At 40.6% G+C, this 20,749-nt stretch overlaps 1 protein-coding gene across 8 annotated transcripts in view; it reads left to right on the top strand.

The window, feature by feature from the left end:
• Nucleotides 1-20,749, top strand: part of LOC103000102 (serine palmitoyltransferase 1-like) — a 241,929-nt gene that overhangs the window by 205,256 nt on the left and 15,924 nt on the right. For 7 of the 8 annotated variants that reach the window (XM_057547878.1, XM_057547875.1, XM_057547876.1 and 4 more), the window contains one exon: nt 11,052-11,602. In XM_057547878.1, coding sequence (XP_057403861.1) covers nt 11,052-11,285 — 234 coding nt within the window. In that variant the 3' untranslated portion in view covers nt 11,286-11,602. Of the gene's footprint in view, nt 1-2,849; nt 4,390-11,051; nt 11,603-20,749 lie in introns of those variants that run through there. The other variant, XM_057547879.1, reaches the window with a different exon arrangement.

The following is a 20,749-nucleotide window of genomic DNA, read 5'->3' as shown; positions in this document are numbered from 1 at the left end:
ATTTGCAATGTTGTATTAGCTTCTGCTGTACAGTAAGGTGAATCAGTTATACATAGACATATACACACTCTTTTTTCGATTCTTTTCCCATATAGGTCATTACAGAGTATCGAGTAGAGTTCCCTGTGCTATACAGTAGGTCGTTATTAGTTATCTATTTTATATAAAAGTGTCTTTTTGTGATAGGGATGGGGCAGGCACGTGGCTATGAGCGAGCAACCATCAGCAGTCCCACTCAGCCACTGGTTGGCTTTGCAGTGGGCCCCTCCCCCTCCCCTTCCTCTGTTTAAAAGGAGCCTGAATTCAGACTGGAGGAAGATGGTTCTTTGAGACACTAGTCTACCATCTTCTCAATCTGCTGGCTTTCTGAACAAAGTCATTATTCCTTACCCCAACACCTCGTCTCCTGATGTACTGGCCTGTCGTGCAGCGAGCAGAGTGAGCTTGGGCTTGGTTTCATTTTGCTCTCGTGAGGTGACTCTGGGTGGGCTCCTGGATGGCTCCTGGGTGAGGGCTGGTCACCAGAAAGACCAAGCCATGATGCAGGCTTGACCTTTTTAGCCCCACCCCACTATTCTCTTGAGAAGGGAGAAGGGCTAAAAAGGGAGTTAATGACTGATCACATGCCTACATGAGGAAGTTTCCGTAAAAATCCCTAAAGCACAGGATTTGGAGAGTTTCCAGGTGGGTGAATACATCCACATTCTGGGAGGGTGACACACCCCAACACTGCGGGGACAGAAGCCCCTGAGTTTGCGACCTTCTCAGATATCATCCTATGTATCTCTTCATCTGAATGTTCATCTATATCTTTTCTCATATCCTTCGATAAACTGGTAAATATAAGTATTTCCCTGAATTCTGTGAGCCACTTTGGCCAATTAATGGAACCCGAGGAGGGGGTCTTGGGCATCATTTCCTGAGTACAAATTATTGATTCTCTGAACCCTTTTGTACACATGAGTGCTTAGATATTCACCTTTGTAGGTATTAGACAGTTACACATACAAACACTTACAGATTATGGAAAGATGATTTTTTACTTGATAAAAAGATAATCTTGGTTATACCAAAAGAGGTCTTGTATAAGTTGTTCTTATTACCCTAAGCTAGTATATTTATTTCCAATTTATGCATATTTTGATCAGAGAATAATTTGTTGCATAGTTAACTCTCTTAGTAGTCACCAAAATCATGTTTAATGTCTTCCTCAAGAGATAAGACAACTTTATACTTAACAAGTCAAACAAAGGTCTCTTTCTGGAGCTGGGACTGAAATTCAAGTCTGCTACTTTATTGCCTCTTATCATCAAATGATGTAGGAACAAATTAAGAAAAATATAGAAGAATGTCAAGTAAGATAGTGGGTATACTGTGAGTTATTTTATTTACTTCGTATTTAAAAACACATAACACTTGTGAAGCGTCAGGTATGGTTCCATTTCAAATACTGACCATTTAATAGTTTAATAGTTTATGTGTGACATAAATAATGTATATCTGTGGGATCTAACACAAAAAAAGAGCATCACAAGCATGTCTGAAAATAGAATTGCTCTTAGCAATGTCAGACCATAACTGTGCAGTTTGTCAAGGTGTTCTTACTATGAAATTCCCAGTGTATCACTTTTCACTGAAACTTCTGATGATATGCATTTCAACCCTACTTTGCTGTTTTGATCAAGGTTTTCCTTCTTTCTACACTTTTACAACAGTACTGTAACATCGTAAGCATGATTCAAAGTGTAGTTCTTTAAAAACTTCCTTTAAGAGAATTTTAGAGAATCCTGCAAAGTACATGTCTCCACATGTATCATCCTACTTCTGTCAAACCACTTAGCATTTGCTTGATAGCGGAATCATCTATGGATATGTCTGACTTTTCTCCTAGATAGCAAATTTCTGGAGAGCAGGGACAGTTTTGGGCAGATTCAAGCAACATGGAGAAACCCTGAGATTCTGTGGGCCCAGGCGTCCCTCTTGCATGCAAGGCCTAGGTAGGGTTTGAGCCGGGTGACTTGCCCAAGATCATATGTCTAGTTTGTGGCAGAAATAGGCCTATCACACAGTCCCTTGACTCTTAGTCCTGTATTTTTTTTTTTTTTAATAAATTTACTTATTTATTTATTTATTTTTGAGTGTGTTGGGTCTTCGTTTCTGTGTGTGGGCTTTCTCTAGTTGCGGCGAGCGGGGGCCACTCTTCATCGCGGTGCGCAGGCCTCTCACTATCGCGGCCTCTCGTGTTGCGGAGCACAGGCTCCAGACGCGCAGGCTCAGTAGTTGTGGTGAACGGGCCTAGTTGCTCCGTGGCATGTGGGATCTTCCCAGACCAGGGCTCGAACCCGTGTTCCCTGCATTGGCAGGCAGATTCTCAACCACTGCGCCACCAGGGAAGCCCAGTCCTGTATTTTTATACCACACAGCTCAAGCCAACTGTGACCTGATTGTCCTTGTATAATGAAGATGGCCTTCCAATAAGCCAATAAGTAGATATTGGGCACTAAAATATGCCTAACATAGCAGCATGGGACTAAGGAGGAAATAAAAGAAAACTAATAAGAACCATCATGTATTTATTATTATGCCACCAAATAGAATTTTTTAGCCTTCATCCTTATAGTAAAGTACCAGTTTGGGGAAATAGCCCACTACCTTTGCTCATTTATGCACCGCAGATGATATGAATTGTCATTGGATCTGAAGACAATGTATGTGTTGACTTTAGTATCACAGATCTTATCTTCACTGTGCTATATTTTGCTTATGATCTGTTTATGAATTATGCATCTATGTTTATGAGGGAGATTGTGGTTCTTCCTGAAATGAAAGGTTCCTGGTCTTATTAACAGCTATGCCACGACCTCCACCATAGTCTTCCAGTTTGCCTGTTTCTTTGGTCTCAGCATTCTCTGCTACGACACACAATGCTAATGTCTGGATTGCGACGCATGTAAATTCCAGCAAGGTGGAAGGAATGAAAGAGGATGAGAGAAATCTAGCACTGCCAGAAATTAAGAAGTGAAAAATCTTGGGGAAATGGGAATGGACACAAAAACCATTAAAGAGAGTTTATTTCATGAAGACAAGGTTGTTTTCACATTCAAAAAAATCAATCATTATTACACATCATATTTATAGGATAAAGGAGGAAAGTCCAATGATCACCTTAGTAGATGCAGAAAAAGAATTTGGTGTAACCCAGTATGTTAAATGACTTATTTTTCTATTGCATCATATTCTTGACAATCCTAATGTTGTTTCTTGTATTTCACAAACTCTAAAACCTAATCCTGCTCAGTACTTTTCTAGGCTTACATGTATATTTCTTATGAAACCTTTAGGGCATGTGTTTAGAATGTAAATCAATAAGGAAACTCTTCCAGAAAACCTAATCCAACTAGGATAGTGTGTATAGTAGAGAGGAACCCTCGTGTTAAATAAAGACCCCTCCCCTAAAAAATTAAGCAGTATTATATTGGATTATTTCCCTGACCTATGTGATGATTTTTATCTCTGTAATAAAAGAAGCCATAAGTATAGGAAGTGCCTGCTGCTCAGTTATTAAGGTGAATTTCAGAAAGATTCCCTTTCTCTCCTATTGAATCATTACTTATTTCAGCAGAAGCTGAAGATACAATAGGAAGGCCATTAATATGCAGTACACTTTTTGCTTCCCTTTCCAATTTTAGTGTTTCTGGAGTCATCCTTTAATGTTGTGATAATATTCAATTGAGAAACTTAAGTTTTCTGTTTTTTGACAAATAATTTGAGCCCTCAACAATCAAAAGTTTTTTTTTTTTTTTTTTATTAAATCAAGTGGTCTGCGGATTATCCAGTTCATTTGGATAATACCCGCCATAGGTATGGATCTCTTTCTAATTAATGTTGTCTGGAGAGAAAGATGAAAACAGCTTTTTACAATTTAAATGTCATCGGTCTCCTGTCAGAATACGTTTTTATTGTGCTTTATCTTACAAGATGGTACATTTCCCTACTACTTCCTCAGCATCTGTCAGGTATATTAGGAAATGGGTTTTTTCCTCAGGTAATTGCTCAAATCTATAAGATGGTTTTAGGTCTACTCTCTCTGACCTGTTTTGACCTTTAAACCTCTTCGAGTCCTAGATGCACGTTGCATCTCTTTCTAAGATCCTGGGAGGTGTGGCCATTTGAAAAGCCTTCCCTTTTTATCGCCATTGATATTTACTGTTATACCTCTCTGCGAGGGCTGCTTGATGGGGGTGTCACATGAACATTCCCCCTGCTTGTTTTCTGTGCTTTATGGGAGTAATGTGAGCTTTCTGTTTTAGATAATTTACTATGTTCTCCACTGTGGACAAAGCAGGGAGTGAGCATATTGCTGTAAGGCAAAACAGCATGATTGATAAGGTGGGTGTAAAACAAGCCAAGAGTCGTGGTCCTCATGTGTGTAATAGGTTCCATCAAGTGAGGGACAAGTGGAAGTGATGCAAAGAGAGAGAATGGAAATGAAACTAAGAAATAATCTGTCCATTTTTATTTTCTTTAATGTCACCAGCCTGGATGAAAAGACTTCAAAGCACATAGAACCAATGAGTCAAAAATTATATTGTAATTATACATCCATTATTTTCATGTGAGTTCTTAGATCATGTTTTACCAGGTATTTTTCTGAAACATTTTTCTGAATAAATGGAAAGGTGTTCCTGATAGGCAGGAAAGGCAGATATCAACATTTTACAATTGACTTCAGAGATGTAGAGAGCTGGAAAGAGTGTTGTTGGAAATTAATGACTTTTTTCAAACCCTTCCTAAAACTGAGGTTGCAGGACAAGCAACCAACAGGAACTCTAGAGAGTGACAGGCACCTGCAGGGAGAAACAGCAACTTGACATTCATTTACTTAAAACAGACACAGACTGAATGAATTATAAGCCCAGAGATTAAACTAGACAATTTTAACAAATTGAGCAACAAAACAAACAACCAAATACCGGATTATAAACCAAAGAATAAAATAAATGTCCATGAGTCCATACTTATATAAATAAATCATTGACCAGAAAAATAAATTACAGAAAAATTACAAATAATATATAAAGATATTTAGATATTCCTGCCTCCAAGAAGTGGAGTTTTATTTTGACCATGTATTGGGTTTAGTGTTGGGTTTCTAGCTAACAGAGATTTGAGAGAGAAAAAGAATAACTTTACAGTGAATAAACCTGGCAGGTACCACCTAAGTCTAGTGGTCCTGATAACATCCTCAATTATAAGTCATCTTGAAATCATGTACCCTCTGATATGATGCATAAGAAAAGCATTCACCTCTGTACTATGCTTCCCCCAAACCCATAACCCAAGTCTAATCATGAGAAAATATCAGAAAAAAGCAAAATGAGAGATATTCAAACTTGAAAAAGTCATGAAAATCAAGAAAAGACTGAGAAGCTCTCACAGATTGAGGATGACTAGGCAGATAGATAACTAAATGCAACATGTTCTTATTTGGATCCGGAACAGACAAAGGACATTAATGGAAAGACTTGGTGAAAGTAGAATGAAGTCTGCAGTTTACTTAATAGTGTAGTACCAATGTTAATTTCTTAGTATTAACAACTGTACTATGGTTATATAAGATGTTAACATTAAGAGAAGCAGTTTCCAGAAGTCATCACTCCTATCCTTACGATAAGGAAAATCTGGAAAAACTGGAAATCAGCAAGTTTTCATAGACTCATCAAAGAACTAAAGTTGCAAGGCTAATTGTCACCCCAAAATTTGGAGAGACAGGCACATCCAGAGAGATATAGGAGCCAAGATCTGCTTACCTGCAGCAGGAGCCATAGACTAGCAGGATGACTTAAAAGGTAATTTTGACAAACTGCTGGAAGCCAAGGATGACTAGTTGAGAGGGAGAAAATCCTGGGAGCCAGACTCTTGGAGGGCATTACCTTCAGGAACCCCTGCAGGCTCTCATGGTGAGGATGGAGAGAGGTACCCTGGTGGCTCTGGAGGGGGTGGGGACGAAGGGGTGGCAATGGAGCTTTCTATGTAGCAGAATCTTACTCTCCAGAGAAAGGACTTGGCCAGAGTGCAATTCTGAAATCTTATCCCAGCTAGAGGAAATAAATTCTCCCCCAATTCAGCCTTCTACATCCTTCCTTTCTCATGTGATGCGGTGTTTTGGGGGAACATGTCAGCAGGGGATAGGGCTTCAAGGAAATGCTGCAGCCAAGGGAAGGCGTAGGGGCAGGGGAAAGAGCCATATCCTTGGGGAGAGTCAGAAACAGTTGTGAAGGCCACACCCTCAAACAGAGTCCCACTAGAGACTGGGATTTACTGCAAGATTATAGAATGTTTTCCCTCCCGCACAGTTCACCATCACACCCGCAGGCCTCCAGGATAGTTAAGAGTAGATCACAGCCAAGAGAACTGCAAGACACAGACTCAAGCTGAGCAACAGTACTTAGGGAAACCCCAAATCAAGATGAGAGACAAGGGACTTCCCTGGTGGTCCAGTGGTTAAGACTCTGTGCTCCCAATTCAGGCGGCCCAGGTTTGATCCCTGGTCAGGGAACCAGATCCTGAATGCCGCAACTAAAACCCGGCTCAGCCAAATAAATAAGTATTAAAAAAAAAAAAAAGAGGAGAGACAAAAACAAGGACATTAGAGGAATTTGAAGCCTTTGGCACCTATGTTACCACAAACATTAAAAACAGAGCAACTGACAAAGATCAGAAAATTATATCTACATAAAGGAGGAACTTCCAAGGAGAAATGAATGCTGGTAAAATGAAATCCTTGAGTTTTCTGCTTCTTAATCAATCTAAAAAATAACTTTTATCAGCCCTGGTGGCCTAATGGATAACATATAACTGTTTTAAGGGACAATAGTAACAATGTGTTAAGGAATTATGGCACATGGATAAGTGAAATTAATGACAGCCACGTCACAAGGATGGGAGAAAAGAATTGGGAATACTATGTTATAAAGTTCCTGCACCCATCAAGTGGTGTAGTGTTATTTCAAGGTGGGATTAGATTATTTTAAAAATGCATATTGTAAACTCTAAGGAAACCATAAAAAATTTAAGGAGTATAACTTACACTCTTAAGTGAGGAGATAAAATGGAAACATTAGGGGAAACTGGGTACAAGGAACAGTCTGTACTATTTTTGCAACTTTGCTGTTATTCTAAAATTATTCCCAAAGTAGTAGTTTAATATGTTCCTTAAGTGTACTTGCTTAATTATGAAACTGTCTCAAATAAATTAATGGTGCATCTCTTGCCCTCAGTTCCTAATTTTTGAAAAGTAAAAAATCCTGGAAAAATTAGCACATTTAAGTCAGTTTCTCCACTCAGTAAGTGTTCCTTATAGCTACTAACATAATTAGGATTTTTACACAAGATCCCTTGCTTTTAAACAGCTGATTTCTCAGGCAACCAAAATTCCTCAGCCAAACTGTGTAACATGATGTGCTCCGGATTTGTACATGAGCCTATTTTCTCTGAGTCCATTCTTTCTTTAAATACCAAACTCATCCAGTATAAATTCCTATTAAAGCAAAGGCCAGCTTGTAAAAATAACGGTTCAATCAACCCACAGATCCCTCTCTGCCTCTGAGCACAGGACTATCTGAACAACTAACCCGAGATTTATAGCCTTCCAAATATTATTCCTCCCCCTCCACCCCTCCACCTCACTTCCAATATTAATGTCACTCAAAAATCTCAGAGGATCATTTCACATGTTTAACGGCCTCATTTAATTTTTTTTCTTCTTACCAAACATGAACCTGGGTTCCTACAATACCAATTTAGCCAAGTCTCCAGACAAACTTGTTCCCTTTGACAGCTGGAGATACAAATTCTCATTCCAGCTGCTTCCACCAGCGTGCTCAGGTCTTTAAGCCCACCAGGTGGAGGTGGGAAGGTGGAAGGGGTGGACCCAGGCCCCCCACCCAGTCTTAGATTCTGCTTCCTCTGACCTCACTGGAAAGGTTCCTCTGCACCCCTTACAGTGTCTGTTGTGCACTACCGGGTGGAATTGAGGGAGAGAACGACCGACTGTCAGCTCCCACATTTACTGAACGTGCCTTTTTCTGCAACATGTTTGACGAGCTGGTTGGGACCGCTCTGAGCAGCCAAGCCCCCCCCCCCCCCGCTGCCCCGCATCTGCCCCACTGAGGCCACCTACCCCGAATGTCTGCAAGTAACCAAAGGCCCTCCCCAGCGCCCAGAAATCCACAACCCCTAAGAAGACACTCTGTGTTAAATGAAAGTTTGAAGAGATATTTCTTTCCCCTTTGGAGTAACTCATAAAATGTTAGAAAAGAATCTAATCCTTAGTGAATTACATATGAGATTTTATTAGGACCCAAATATTGATATCGAGCATACTGTCTGATTCGAAAATTCTGGGACTACGATGTACATTTTTATTCTGTAACTTTAGGCCTTTGTATGTATTTGAGAATAAGCACTGTGCTTTACCCTCCCGCATGAGAATGCAGAGAGGGGAGAAGGGGCAGAGTCCAGTGGAGGAAGCTGACATCTTCACTCAGCAGGCATGTCCTGAACACCCACTATGCTTCAGATGCCCTTCCAGGAGCCTGGGGGATACATCAACAAAGGGAAGGAGGATCTCTGCCCTCGGGCTGGGAAGCAGACAAAAAACGAACACATCATCAATAGATGAAGTAGATGGTATGTTCAAAGGGAACATACCAAAGACAAAGTGTACAAAATGGGAAGTGGAACCCAGTAAGGGCACCAAGGAGAGATGTGAAGTGAACATAATTCAATTACTGTGGCCGCAATCAGGTATAAGCCAAGGGATGTGCCTCATTGGTCTGTAACAAAATAGAAGTTACGCACAACTAGAGAAAGCCTGCGCGCAGCAGTGAAGACCCAATGCAGCCAAAAAAAAAAAGTAAAAAAATAAAATAAAATAACACCAACAGGAAACAATCTGAAAAAATCCTTAAAGTGAGCCACTTTTCATGACAACTGGCCTGGTCTCTCCAACAAGCCAATATCATGCAGATATAAGGGGTTGGGAGGGCTAGTTTAGATAAAAACAGAATGCAATGCTTGGATCGTGGTTCTAAAAACCAACTAGAGCAGAGGTCCCCAACCCCTGGGCCGCAGACGGGTAGTGGTCCACAGCAGGAACCAGTTAGGAACCAGGCTGCACAGCAGGAGGTGAGCGGTTGGCAAGCGAGAGAAGCTTCATCTGCTTCTCCCCATCACTCGCGTTACCGCCTGAACCCCACCCACTGTCCATGGAAAAATTGTCTTCCACGGAACCCATCCCTGGGGCCTAAAAGGTTGGGGACGGCTGAACTATAGGACATGTTTGGGGTGGACAACTGGGGAAATTTGAATATGGACTGAGCATTAGATTATATCTGGAAATGATTCCTTATGAAGTATTCAGGGGTAAAGTGTCATGAAAGCTACAACCTATTTTATAATTGTTCAGAAAAAATACATACATAGCCTTATACTGGGGAGTCATAGCAGAAAAAACAAAATATTATAAGACTTGGGAACATGACAGTACTCTCAAATAGGCTTTGCTATAAATTCCAAAAAGCCTCTTCCTTGATGCTTTGTCTTAGTCAAACTATGTCTTTCCCCTCAAACTAGCACAGTGCTCTGCTCGGAGCAATTGCTCCACTATTTTTTGTTGAATTGAAAATGTTCAAAGACATTAGGCCACCTTTGGGCTAAATATGGCTTCAAAAAAAGAAGGGCTTCTTTTTCTTATAGAACAGGAAGTCTGGAGATAACAGTTGCCGATGTAGGTTCAGCTGCTCTGTGATGTACCCCGAGATCCCGGATCTTTCTGTCTCCCTGCTCCTCCATCCTTGGTGTGATGGATTTCAGATTCACATTTGCTGCCCCCTGTTTGGAGGTGGCTGCGGTGACCTTCAGTGCAAGAAGAAGGGGACACCTCCCATGGGACCTTCACTGACATATCTTTGGCCATAACTGCTCCCATGGCACACTGAGCTGCAAGGGAGTCTGGGAAACAAGTATTAAGCCATTCTTTTTAAATTTTTTATTGAAGTATAGTTGAATTACAGTGTTGTGTTAACTACTGCTGTACAGCAAAGTGACTCCGTTTTATAGATATATACATTCTTTTTCATATTCTTTTCTGTTATGGTTTATCACAGGATATTGCATATAGTTCCCTATGTTATATAGTAGGACCTTGTTGTTTATCCAAGTATTAAGCCATTCTAAACTCTCTTAGGGGCAAGCAAAGGAGTTGACTTTATGAATTGGGTTCTGGAGGAGCTAACAAACAAGTTTGCCCTCCAACTCTTTCCTACCCTATCGAAATGTATCTTCTAAGTAGATTTCTTTAGTAGGTATCCATACAGAAATTAAAGGAAAACCAAAATGGAAAAAAACCTAGCTTGGAAAAATTACTGCATTTAGTATGGATGGAGCATTAATCCATTCCATAAACATTTCACAAGGCCCTGACTACGTACCAAGCACTGGGCTGAAATCCCTGGAGACAAGGATGACTGAAGGATGTCCCATATCCTTCGGAAGTTTACAGTACAACTGTGGAAACAGGCCTATAAATAGATAGTTACAATATAATGTGGGAAAGGTCCTGTAAAAGAAACACTAAACAGACAGTGACAAACTAGCACGGGGACTCAGAAACGTTTCAGAGAAAATACGGCACAAATGAAGGCCTGGTGGTGAGGATAGCTTGGCACCCCGAGGAGCTGTGAGCGGCTTTATGGACCAGTCTTGTGAGGGCTTGTGTGTGTTCTTCTAAGAACTTTCATTTCTTAGCTTTGCAGAAGATGTGCAAGACGTGGAGTCAAGAGTCTCCTTCTGGTTCTGCTGCTGACTAGCTGTGGGAGATCAAGTTTGAAATTTAACTCAGGGAGTCCCTTTATTTAGCACTGCAATCTTAGAACGGTTCCCATCCTGTAAGAACACTCGTGCTTTGTGTGCTGGTTCTTAACTGCGGAGCTGCCAATGGTGGTTGCAATTGTAGCCATCTGCTAGCACTTGGTAAATTTTTTTTGCAGAACAAGCCAGACATAACTCACTATGGCAAGTTTGTACCTGGAAATCACGGAGATGTGATGGCAGACAAGCGCTGTGGTCTTGGAGGAGTCTCGCCAAACTGTGAAGTGAAACCTGCAGAATTTCCTGTGACAGCACTGACTTCCCAATGCCTAGCAGCACCAAAACCAACAACACCAGGAGGAAAACACTTTAAATCAGGAGATACTGAAATGACTTTGTATCTGCCAAATTAGGAGAGAGAGATTGCACGCTGCCATGGGTGCTCTAATTTCATTTCATTTTTTTTTTTAATAGAAAGCCTTCACCTCTCCTTTTTTGGTCACTTAAGCTTTTCTTGCTGGTGGTTTAAAAATGTCTTTTATTCCATGACATTATAGGAAAGGCTCTTTTGGAGCCATAGTTTAGTTATAAATGACTCTTGCACAACTGTTTTTTATTTCCATTTTGTTTCACTGATTGAGAATGTAAATTGAACTTTAGTGCTATTGTGCTTTGTTCTGCCTCTCTTTGTGGAAATGTGTTCTGAATTAAAGCCCACGAATAAACCAGAGCCGTCCCAAATATTGCCCTTCAGCTTTTGACTAGCCTGAGAGCCAAGAAAAGATAGAGAATGTGGTTTTATGAGCCCCAGATGGCGTAGTGGGTGTCATGATGTCTTTATGCGGAGAGGTCATGGGTTCAGTCTCCATCTGGAGCCGTCTCAGAGCCACTTTGTATCCAGAGGAGTCAAGATGGGATCTTGGGAAGGGGACGCAGTGCCCCCTCTACCTCCCCATGCGACCTTGATCAGGGTCCATCATCTGTGCCTTTGATGTAGAACAAAACGCTATCCTGAATGACTTCCCCACAATCACTGTCTCCACTGACTTTATCTTTGCTAGGACCCCATGTTAGCTTCTTCCCTGTTCATCACTGGGAAACTCACGGCATCCTCTCACTCACTCACTCCTGAAGCAAGTACAAAGGCTTAGAGAACTATTTTTCTGGTCATCCCTATGCTGTGGTCCTTGGAGAAAGAATAATTAAAAGAAAGTTTCTGAGACCATTTTCTGCTTCTCTCCAGAGCAGGCATAAATCCAGACATAGTGATGGCATTTCATTTTGCTTTTGAATAGTACTGGTACAGTAAAGTCATAATTGATTTGTGGCCATGTTATTAATTCATGTACCTTTTTTTTTCATTTTCAATTTAAAATTTTAAAAATTGTGGTAAAGTACACATAACCTAAAATTTACTATCTTAACCATTTTTTAAGTATATGGTTCTGTGGCATTAAGTACATTCACGTTGTTATGCCACTACCATCCCTCCACAGAACTCTTTTTATCTTGTAAAACTGCAACTCTGTCCCCATCAAACACTAACTCTGCATTCATCCCTCTCCCCAAGCCCCTGGCAACCTTAATTCATGTAGTTTTGCTAGACTTTTAGATATAAGCCGTAGGGAAATCATCCTCCCTTTTTCTCCCCCCAGCGTTCTGAGCTTAGCCCAGGAGCAAGGAATCTCTTCTCCTTCACTCCAGTCAGCACAAGGGAAGAGGGGAATTTCTCTGATGGGTGTTTGGGGGAAGCCGAGGGTTTCTGGATCATCCACGACTTTTGGAGGTAACAGGCTCTCCAGATCTGGTCATTGGGCTCTTCTGCCTTCTCAGGGGCTGTGGTGGCTCAGATCTGCCTGTGACTGGATGGGGCTGGGGGAGGATATTAAGAAAAAAAGCCCTTAGAAAGTAAAGGAAAAACTCTTTTCTCCAATCCACTTTAACACTTGTAAAACTGGTATCCTGGTCACTGACTGTCTTATTTGTCAATTAGTTCAGAATTCAGGAGAAGCAAAGAGGGGTATTATTTGCTGCCCCCCAGCAATCTCAACACAAGCTTGAGAACATCATGCATGCCTTCCATTTTAAATTATGAACACATTTTAGTCAATTTGTTGGCATATCTTTGAAGATTCCTTAATTCGACTTTCTGTTCAAGTCATACGCCAGTCTTGGTGATCAAGAGCCAGTTCTCTTATTACTAATAACTGGCACCTTTCCATTTTTCATGAGACTAAATAAATCTTGCCCTTGATTCTCCTGGGGCTGTTCCAGTTGCCCATGAGAGATTCAGCCAGATCACTGATCACAGATCCACGCCAGCGACGGAGAGCGGCCACCCGTGGGACTCGTGATTTGGTGCTCAAGTGGGAGGAAACCATTCTCTCTGTTGCCATTGCTTCTTTTCTTTATATTTTTTTTTATTTTGACCTTATTTTAGTCTTGCAGAAAAGTTGTATAATAGGGCTGAGAGTTCCTGCATACCATCACCCAGGTTCCTGTAACATCTTCCAAACCATGGTGATCAAATCCAGGAAATTAGCGTTGAAAGGTTGCTACTACACAAATTACAGACCTTATTCAAGTCTCACCAGTTTTCCCACTACGTCCCTTCTTTGTTCCAGGATCCCACCTTGCATCTAGTTATCATGGCTCCTTAGTCTCCACGGTTCTGGGACAGTTCCTCAGTCATCTTTGTCCTTCATGGCCTTAACATAGTCTTGAAGAGCACTGGTCAGTTATTTCTATAGAATGCCTCTTGATTTGGGTCTGATGCTTTTTCATGATTAGGTTGAGGTTACACATTTTCAGCAGGAAAACCACCCAAGCGGTGTTGCACCTTTCTTAGTGCAAGGTGCCCTCTCCGGGTTCCTCATGTGGGTCTGTCCGATCCTTGGTGAGGTCACCCTCAGTCCCCTGGGGAAGGTTGTCTGTTGGGGTCCCCACTATGCAGTGTCATTATTGGAGGGGGGGGGGGATATTTTGAGACAATGCAACTATCCTATTTCTTCTCAAACGTTTCCTCACTAATTTTCACACCCATCGGCGGATCTTGCCTACAACGATTATTATGTCTGTATCCACCTAATGTTGATTTTCTATTTCCCTCGTTCCTTATACCATTGTTAACTGGAATTCACCTGTAAGAAAGAGCTGTTGCTACTTCCCCATTTATCTACTTATTCAAGTTTTTATTTGCACCAGTATGGACTTGCAGATACTTATTTATTCAAAGGGTTAGACTCCATTCTGTACGTGGCTGCTGCATTCGTCATCCCTTGGGTCCAAAATCCGGTGCCTCCCTCCTGGTGTGTGTAACTGATGCAAAACAGTTCTAAAGTCAGAGGTAGCCTTTGTTTTATGCTAGTTACCATTTCAACGGGTGCTCCATGCCAAAGGCACTGGATTTTTTCTAATATCTTAATACAATATCCTGCTAATTAATCTTGACCTAACGATTAAATTTTTAGTCATAAAAAGTTTGTTATTCGTGAGAGGTTTTGCCTGGTTTTTGAGGCAAAATCAAAATAAGTGCTTGACAAAAAAATCAAAAAATCAAAAAATCAAATAAGTGCTTGACAAAGTGTAGGGCTCATTAAATGCTAATCATTAATTATGGTTATTGCTCCAATCACTCAGGAACAGTGTCATTATAAATAGGACAATTCATAAAGATGCCAGCAGAAATTCATTCAGAAAAACATTTCTCATTTATACAATGGGGTGAATACCTACTCCACGGAATTAAAATATATTATATATATATATATATATATATATATATATATATATATATATATATATAACTATTATTATTATTATTATTTTGATTTTAAGTGTTATGTGGACCATCTTCAAGCATTTCTTCTTTAAATGTTACTCCCCTACCGCCTAAACTAACTCTATCACTAATCAAGTTACTCGTTGCAAGTATTAATAATAATTGGTTTGTTACCTTTGTGGGGAAGGATCAAGGGTGATTTTTGTCCTTGATGCTTTCCTGAACAATTTAAAGTTTTTATACAATGAACATATATTTATTTCTATCATAATAAAATGTTCTTTAAAAGATTTTGTAGTGTAACCCTTAAACCATGCTCAAAATGAACTAGAAATCTCCCTTTGTTGAAGAGACAGGATGTCTTTTCCGTTTTGCTCCTCATATTGAAATGCACAGTTGTTTCCCCCTTGGGCACCCACACTTGTTTGTTTATACATCAGAACGGTGTTAGGGAGATTATTATGTTAGCTTGTAAAATACACACAATTGGATTCATCGTTCTCCTTTTGAAAATAGTACCACCAGGAAAATGTGATCTGTTCAAATTTCCCCAATACAGTAAAGAATTTTAATTTACTTATGTTTCGGCTTTGAGAAATAGGATTGCTTAAACAAACTCCCTCCAGACCTTGGAGTGCTGTGGGCCAAGTATTGGATTAAATTCAACAAGCCCACGAGTTTCCTTACCTAAGTGTAACCGTATAGGCGAATTAGCATTTGTTCACCAAGCTCTGCTAAAACCTTGAATGGATTTTAACCTAGATGGGTTTAATTCAGAAAACTCTTTCTATAGCAATAAACCTCGAAAGCATTGAAGAAAGCACTTGGAATATAGCTGCCCAGCCTGAATTCCAGTTGAGATGGAATGAACTAAGTGGCTGTAAACAGTGCCCCTGATGGTTCAGGGAAAGGGGGGGGTGGGCAGCGGAGGCCTTGACACTGGGAAGGTCCCCCCAGGGGCCCAAATCCCAGGGCCTCACAACGTCTGGTCATTGAGCAGAGCTCATCCAAGTCCCCAGAGCATTTGTTTGCATAGAGTATCCATTCTGGTTAAAAATCTCCAGGCTGTTTACCTGCTTAATGAAAGTGAATGACCCTGTCCTGGGAGAAGGCTGGTGGGATGGGGCAGGTGGGGAGGGGAGTGATGGAGATACCCCTCACTGAAAAATCAGAATACGCCACTGCAAAAATGCCACTTTGGCATATTGATTATTTTGAGCTTCAAACACTTGAGAAACAGCAGGTGCAGAAAGGGCTCTGGCCTCCTCCTTCTCACCTAAAAGCAGGCCATCAATTTCCAGTGATAAAGTGCTCTCTCCATACTAAGCAGAGAACATTCTTATCACAGAGTCAATACCGAGATGGATCCCCACCAACAAACCTTACTAAAACAACCCTTATCTTCCATTAGTTTCCCCCATATATTTATCTTCCCTCAATTTACTGCCCCTAGAAACATAAACCCCCTTTCCTTTGTCCTGTTTCCACAATCTTTCACTCATTTTTTCATTTCATTTCTGTGAGGCTCCCTCATTTGTATATGACATAAACTTTTTCTCACCTTAATCTGTTTTGTTTTTTTTTTTGTCAGTTTAATTTGCAGGATCCCAGGAACTGAACATAAGAGTGTGAAAAAATGGATTTTTTTTCCCCCTCTCATTACACCACCACTTGACTCTCTTTTATCCACATGAGTAAATCTTGCTCAAGGAGCCCCTGCAGCTCAGGGAAACTGGAGCTCTTTTCATTGTAAAAGTAAAAAGAAGAAAGTTCTGTCTCTTAGGTTTTTGCGGGGAGCTTAAGTTTTAGACTGGTAGCTTGTTTAGTAAATTAACCTTGTTTGGGATGATAAGCCCCTTTGAGAATCTGATGGAAGCTACAGACTCTCTTCCCAGAAGAGCACAGTTGTGTATAATGAGGGTGGGTGGTCCCTCCTTACAGCATCCAAAGGCATTTCTTGCAAACTTATGGGAAATGATCAGGGAACACTGCCTGGGGCGCTGTGGGCTTGGGAGGAGGACTGTAGCTGACACTTCAGGTCTGGGTTCATGGCTCCTTGCACCCTGGTGTAGGTCCCAACCTATAGTTCTTTAGAAACTTGAGATGTCTTTGCAATAGCTAAGGAGTGGTTATCAGTCCTTTTCAAATGATCTCCTGTTTAAACAACATTCTTTTTTTTTTTCTTAACTGAATTGTTGCGAGCACTCCTCCCAGTTGATAAAAGAGCAGAAATTGTATCAATAGCTTTATCTTGCTTACCCACTCCAAGATGTCTTGGGCAAGTGTCCTAGTCTCTTTGTTTCTCAGTTTTCTCATACTAAAATTGGGGTAATAATAGTATCTATTGAATAGCATGGTTGTGAGGATTAGACAGGCTAAATGTGTAAAACTCTCAAAACTGCCCCTGGTAGCTGGTAAGTGTTGTCTAAATAGCATTGATTTGATGATCAATGGACTCAATGATTTCTAAGGTTCTTTCTTGCTCTAAAAATCACAAAAGCTACTTCCATATATTAATCTACTACCCTGTTGACATACTTTATTTCACTTAATGCCCCAAACAGTCCTGTGAGTTGGGTTATATCACCTGGTTAGAAAAGAGGAGGCTGAAGTTGAGTAATTTGCCTAAGATCACAAAGGAGTTGGTTCAGTCTCAAAGATGACACAACCAATCTATAAGGGAAAAGAATCTGAAAGGGAATATATATATATATATACATATATATATGTGTGTATGTATATATGACATATATATATAACTGAATCATTGTGCTATATACCTGAAACTAACACAATATTGTAAATCAACTATACTTCAATTTAAAAAAGGAAGAAATAACTCAGTCTAGAAATGCCTACATACTGGATGATTCTGACTATACCACATTCTGTAAAAGGCAAAACAATGGAGACATTAAAAACATTAGTGGTTGTCATTGAAGGGGGAGAGAGCAAGGGATGAAGAGGCAGAGCTTAGAAGATTTTTAGGGCAGTGAAACTATTCTGTATAATACTATCATGATGAAGATATATCATAATACATTTATCCAAACCCATAAAATGTACAATTATCAAGAGTGTACTCTCTATCTATCTATCTATCTATATAAAGTGGAATACTACTCAGCCATAAAAAAGGACGAAAAATGCCATTTGCAGCAACATGGATGCAACTAGAGATTATCATATTAAGTGAAGTAAGTCAGAAACAGAAAGACAAATATTATATGATATTACTTATATGTGGAATCTAAAATGTGGCACAAATGAACCTATCTATGAAACAGAAACAGACTCACAGACATAGAGAACAGACTTGTGGTTGCTAAGAGGGAGGGGGCGTGGGGGAGGGATGGATTGGGAGTTTGGGGTTAGTAGATGCAAACTATTATATATAGAATGGATAAACAACAAGGTCCTACTGTATAGCACAGGGAACTATATTTAATAGCCTGGGAAGAGAATATAAAAAAGAATGTATATATGGGTATAACTGAGTCACTTTCCTGTACAGCAGAAATTAACACAATGTTGTAAATCAACTATACTTCGATAAAAAAGATAAATGAAATAAATGAAAAAAAGAATGTACCTTAAGGTAAACTATGGATTTGGGGGTGATTATAATGTGTCAATGTCGGTTCATCCTCAGTAACAAATGTACCATTATGGTGAGTGATGTTGATAAGGGGAAAGGCTATGCATGTGAGGAGGTAGAGGATATATGGGAAATCTCTGTACCTTCTCAATTATGTTATGAACCTAAAACTGCTTTAAAAAACAAAGTCTTTAAAAAAAAAAGATGACACAGCCAGAATGCAAGCCCTAATCTCCCCAAATTACAGACTGAGAAGTTATTTTCAACATAGAGAATAAGGGATTAGTACCAGAAGACAAAAGGAAATTTACACATCAGTAAGGAAAGAGCAAGGAATTCAAAGTGTATAAAATGAGTGGACAGTTCCTAGAAGAAGAAATCTACATGGCCAATAAATCTGGGATAAATGCTCAGTCTCACTGGCTATCAGCAAATATAAATTAAAATGACAATGAGAAACCATGGGGTACCCACTGGAAGTGCTGGTGAGGACAGAGGGAAATGCGCACTCTCTACTAATCTCTTACTCTTTTAACTTCTCATATTGCTGCTGAAAAGTTCCATGCTACTATTGTTTCTGATTTCTTTGTATGTGTATTAATTAAGCTGCCTTGGGTAGCAAGGAGCTGTAGGGGAGGCAAAACTTTTCCTCTACCCTCTTAGTTTCTGTAGCTGCATTTGCAAATGAAACTGGCAAAAGACAGATTAACAGGAGAAAACGCACACAAATTTTATTTGATGTTCATTTTAATTTTTATGTGTACATGGAGACCTCTACAGAAAAAAAGTAAAGGCCCCAAGGAGTGGTTAGACCTGGGGACTTCTATGTCATTTTAACAAAGTGATAAATTGTGGAGATGCAATTAGATAAAGGAGAGGGGTTTAGGCTTCTAGAGGCAGTAAATTCTGGGGAGGTAAATATACGGGAGAAAGTAGTGAAAGATAAGGATTATTTAGTAAGGTTTTTTAATGCAGACTTAGCACCTCCATCTCCAGCGATAAAGGTGGTTCTTCCCTTCCTGGTAGGGGAGAGGGGTACAGCTTCACGAAGGGAAACTTATGCCCTGTTTTTAGGCAGATAGGGGGAGGCTAGAGAGCCTTTCCTATATCTGCTGCTTCTCAACTGCTTTCAGCTCAAAATAATCCTTATGCCAAAGTGGCATATTTTGGGGTGCATGGTTCTGATTCTCCCCAGAACATAACATCTGTCTAAAAGTAGCATGAGTACACTGATTGCTCCCTTAAAGAGAGGTCTAGAAGGAAGCAATCCCAAGGTTGGATTGGCACCTTCCCATGCTCTTCAAGGCTCCAGGTTCATTCCAGCTCTGTTCCTCCCTCCTCAGTGTGTCAGCAATGGTGCTCCTCATTGGGATAAGACGGCTGCACCAGCTCCACACATCACAGCCCGAGCAACAAGGAGAGTAGCAGTAAGAGTAAACAGTCCCAGTAGATGTCTCCCTGCATTTCCTTGGTTAGGGCTGTGCCACAACACACCCTGTCCAGTAACTGGCCAAGGGGCCCTGGCTGACCATGATTATCCCCCCAGGAGGGTCCATACTGCAGGCTTCTGATCTGGGGACATCCACAGTGTCTGTCACAATAGAAGATCTGTATTTTTTTTCTCTATGGAAGTTTAAGATTATCGATTCTCCCTGGTGTTTTGGGCGGAAGTAGATAACTCTAAGCCCCATATTCTTTAATTCAGCTTCGGCTAGAATATTTGACTGAAGCGGAAGCATTTAATTAAAAAAACCCAAGTGAATGTGAATCCGCTAACATTTAACATTTTATTTTCCTGTTCGTTCTTTCTATACCTTTGGTAATTCGATATTGTTCCTCCTAGAATGATTCTCTAATTTTCTTATATTTTCTATTTTTTCCATCCTTCTTACCCTGATATTCCCTTAACTTTATCTTCCATGCCACCTACTGAACTTAAAAAAAAATTAATTTCGGCTGTTTTTTTGGGGTCTCTGATAATTCTTCTCAATTCACAAATGCAGAATTTTCTCTTCTATTTCTGATGATATCCAACCACGGGAATGTGTGTGTAAATAATTCTTCACCTGATTATGTTTGATTTGTCCATTTGTTTTGGTCCCGCCCACGACGGTGACCCTCATCCATCTGCTTGTATTGAAGAGTCAGGTGCTGAGAAGCCGGCTGAGGGAGTTTGGGGCTAGTGGCCTCCTAGGAGTGAGCCAGTTCTTTCACTCCACATGTCAGTGCTTGGAGGTTTTTTCTCCAAAGAAGGACCCTCAGAGGGGGTGGCCCTGGGCAGCTGAGAGCCTGCCTGCCAGAATTCTAGAACGTACTGGACAGACACGCCATCAAGTTACTCCTTGAAGGAAGGGCTTGTTGCCCCTAGCTGTCAGCTCCTTCAGGGTCTGTCTCAGTTGTAGCGAGCTCCTTTCCTTGGGAGCGCAACTCGCCCAATGACTGATTGGGGTGAAGGCCTGCTGTCGGTGCCTGGAGTCGAACTTGAGCATCAGGCCAGG

This window comes from Balaenoptera acutorostrata, chromosome 6 (assembly GCF_949987535.1).
Source record: "Balaenoptera acutorostrata chromosome 6, mBalAcu1.1, whole genome shotgun sequence".
Taxonomy (NCBI): domain Eukaryota; kingdom Metazoa; phylum Chordata; class Mammalia; order Artiodactyla; family Balaenopteridae; genus Balaenoptera; species Balaenoptera acutorostrata.
Note: the sequence above shows the minus strand (reverse complement) of the source record. Positions and strands in the feature narration are given on the sequence as shown.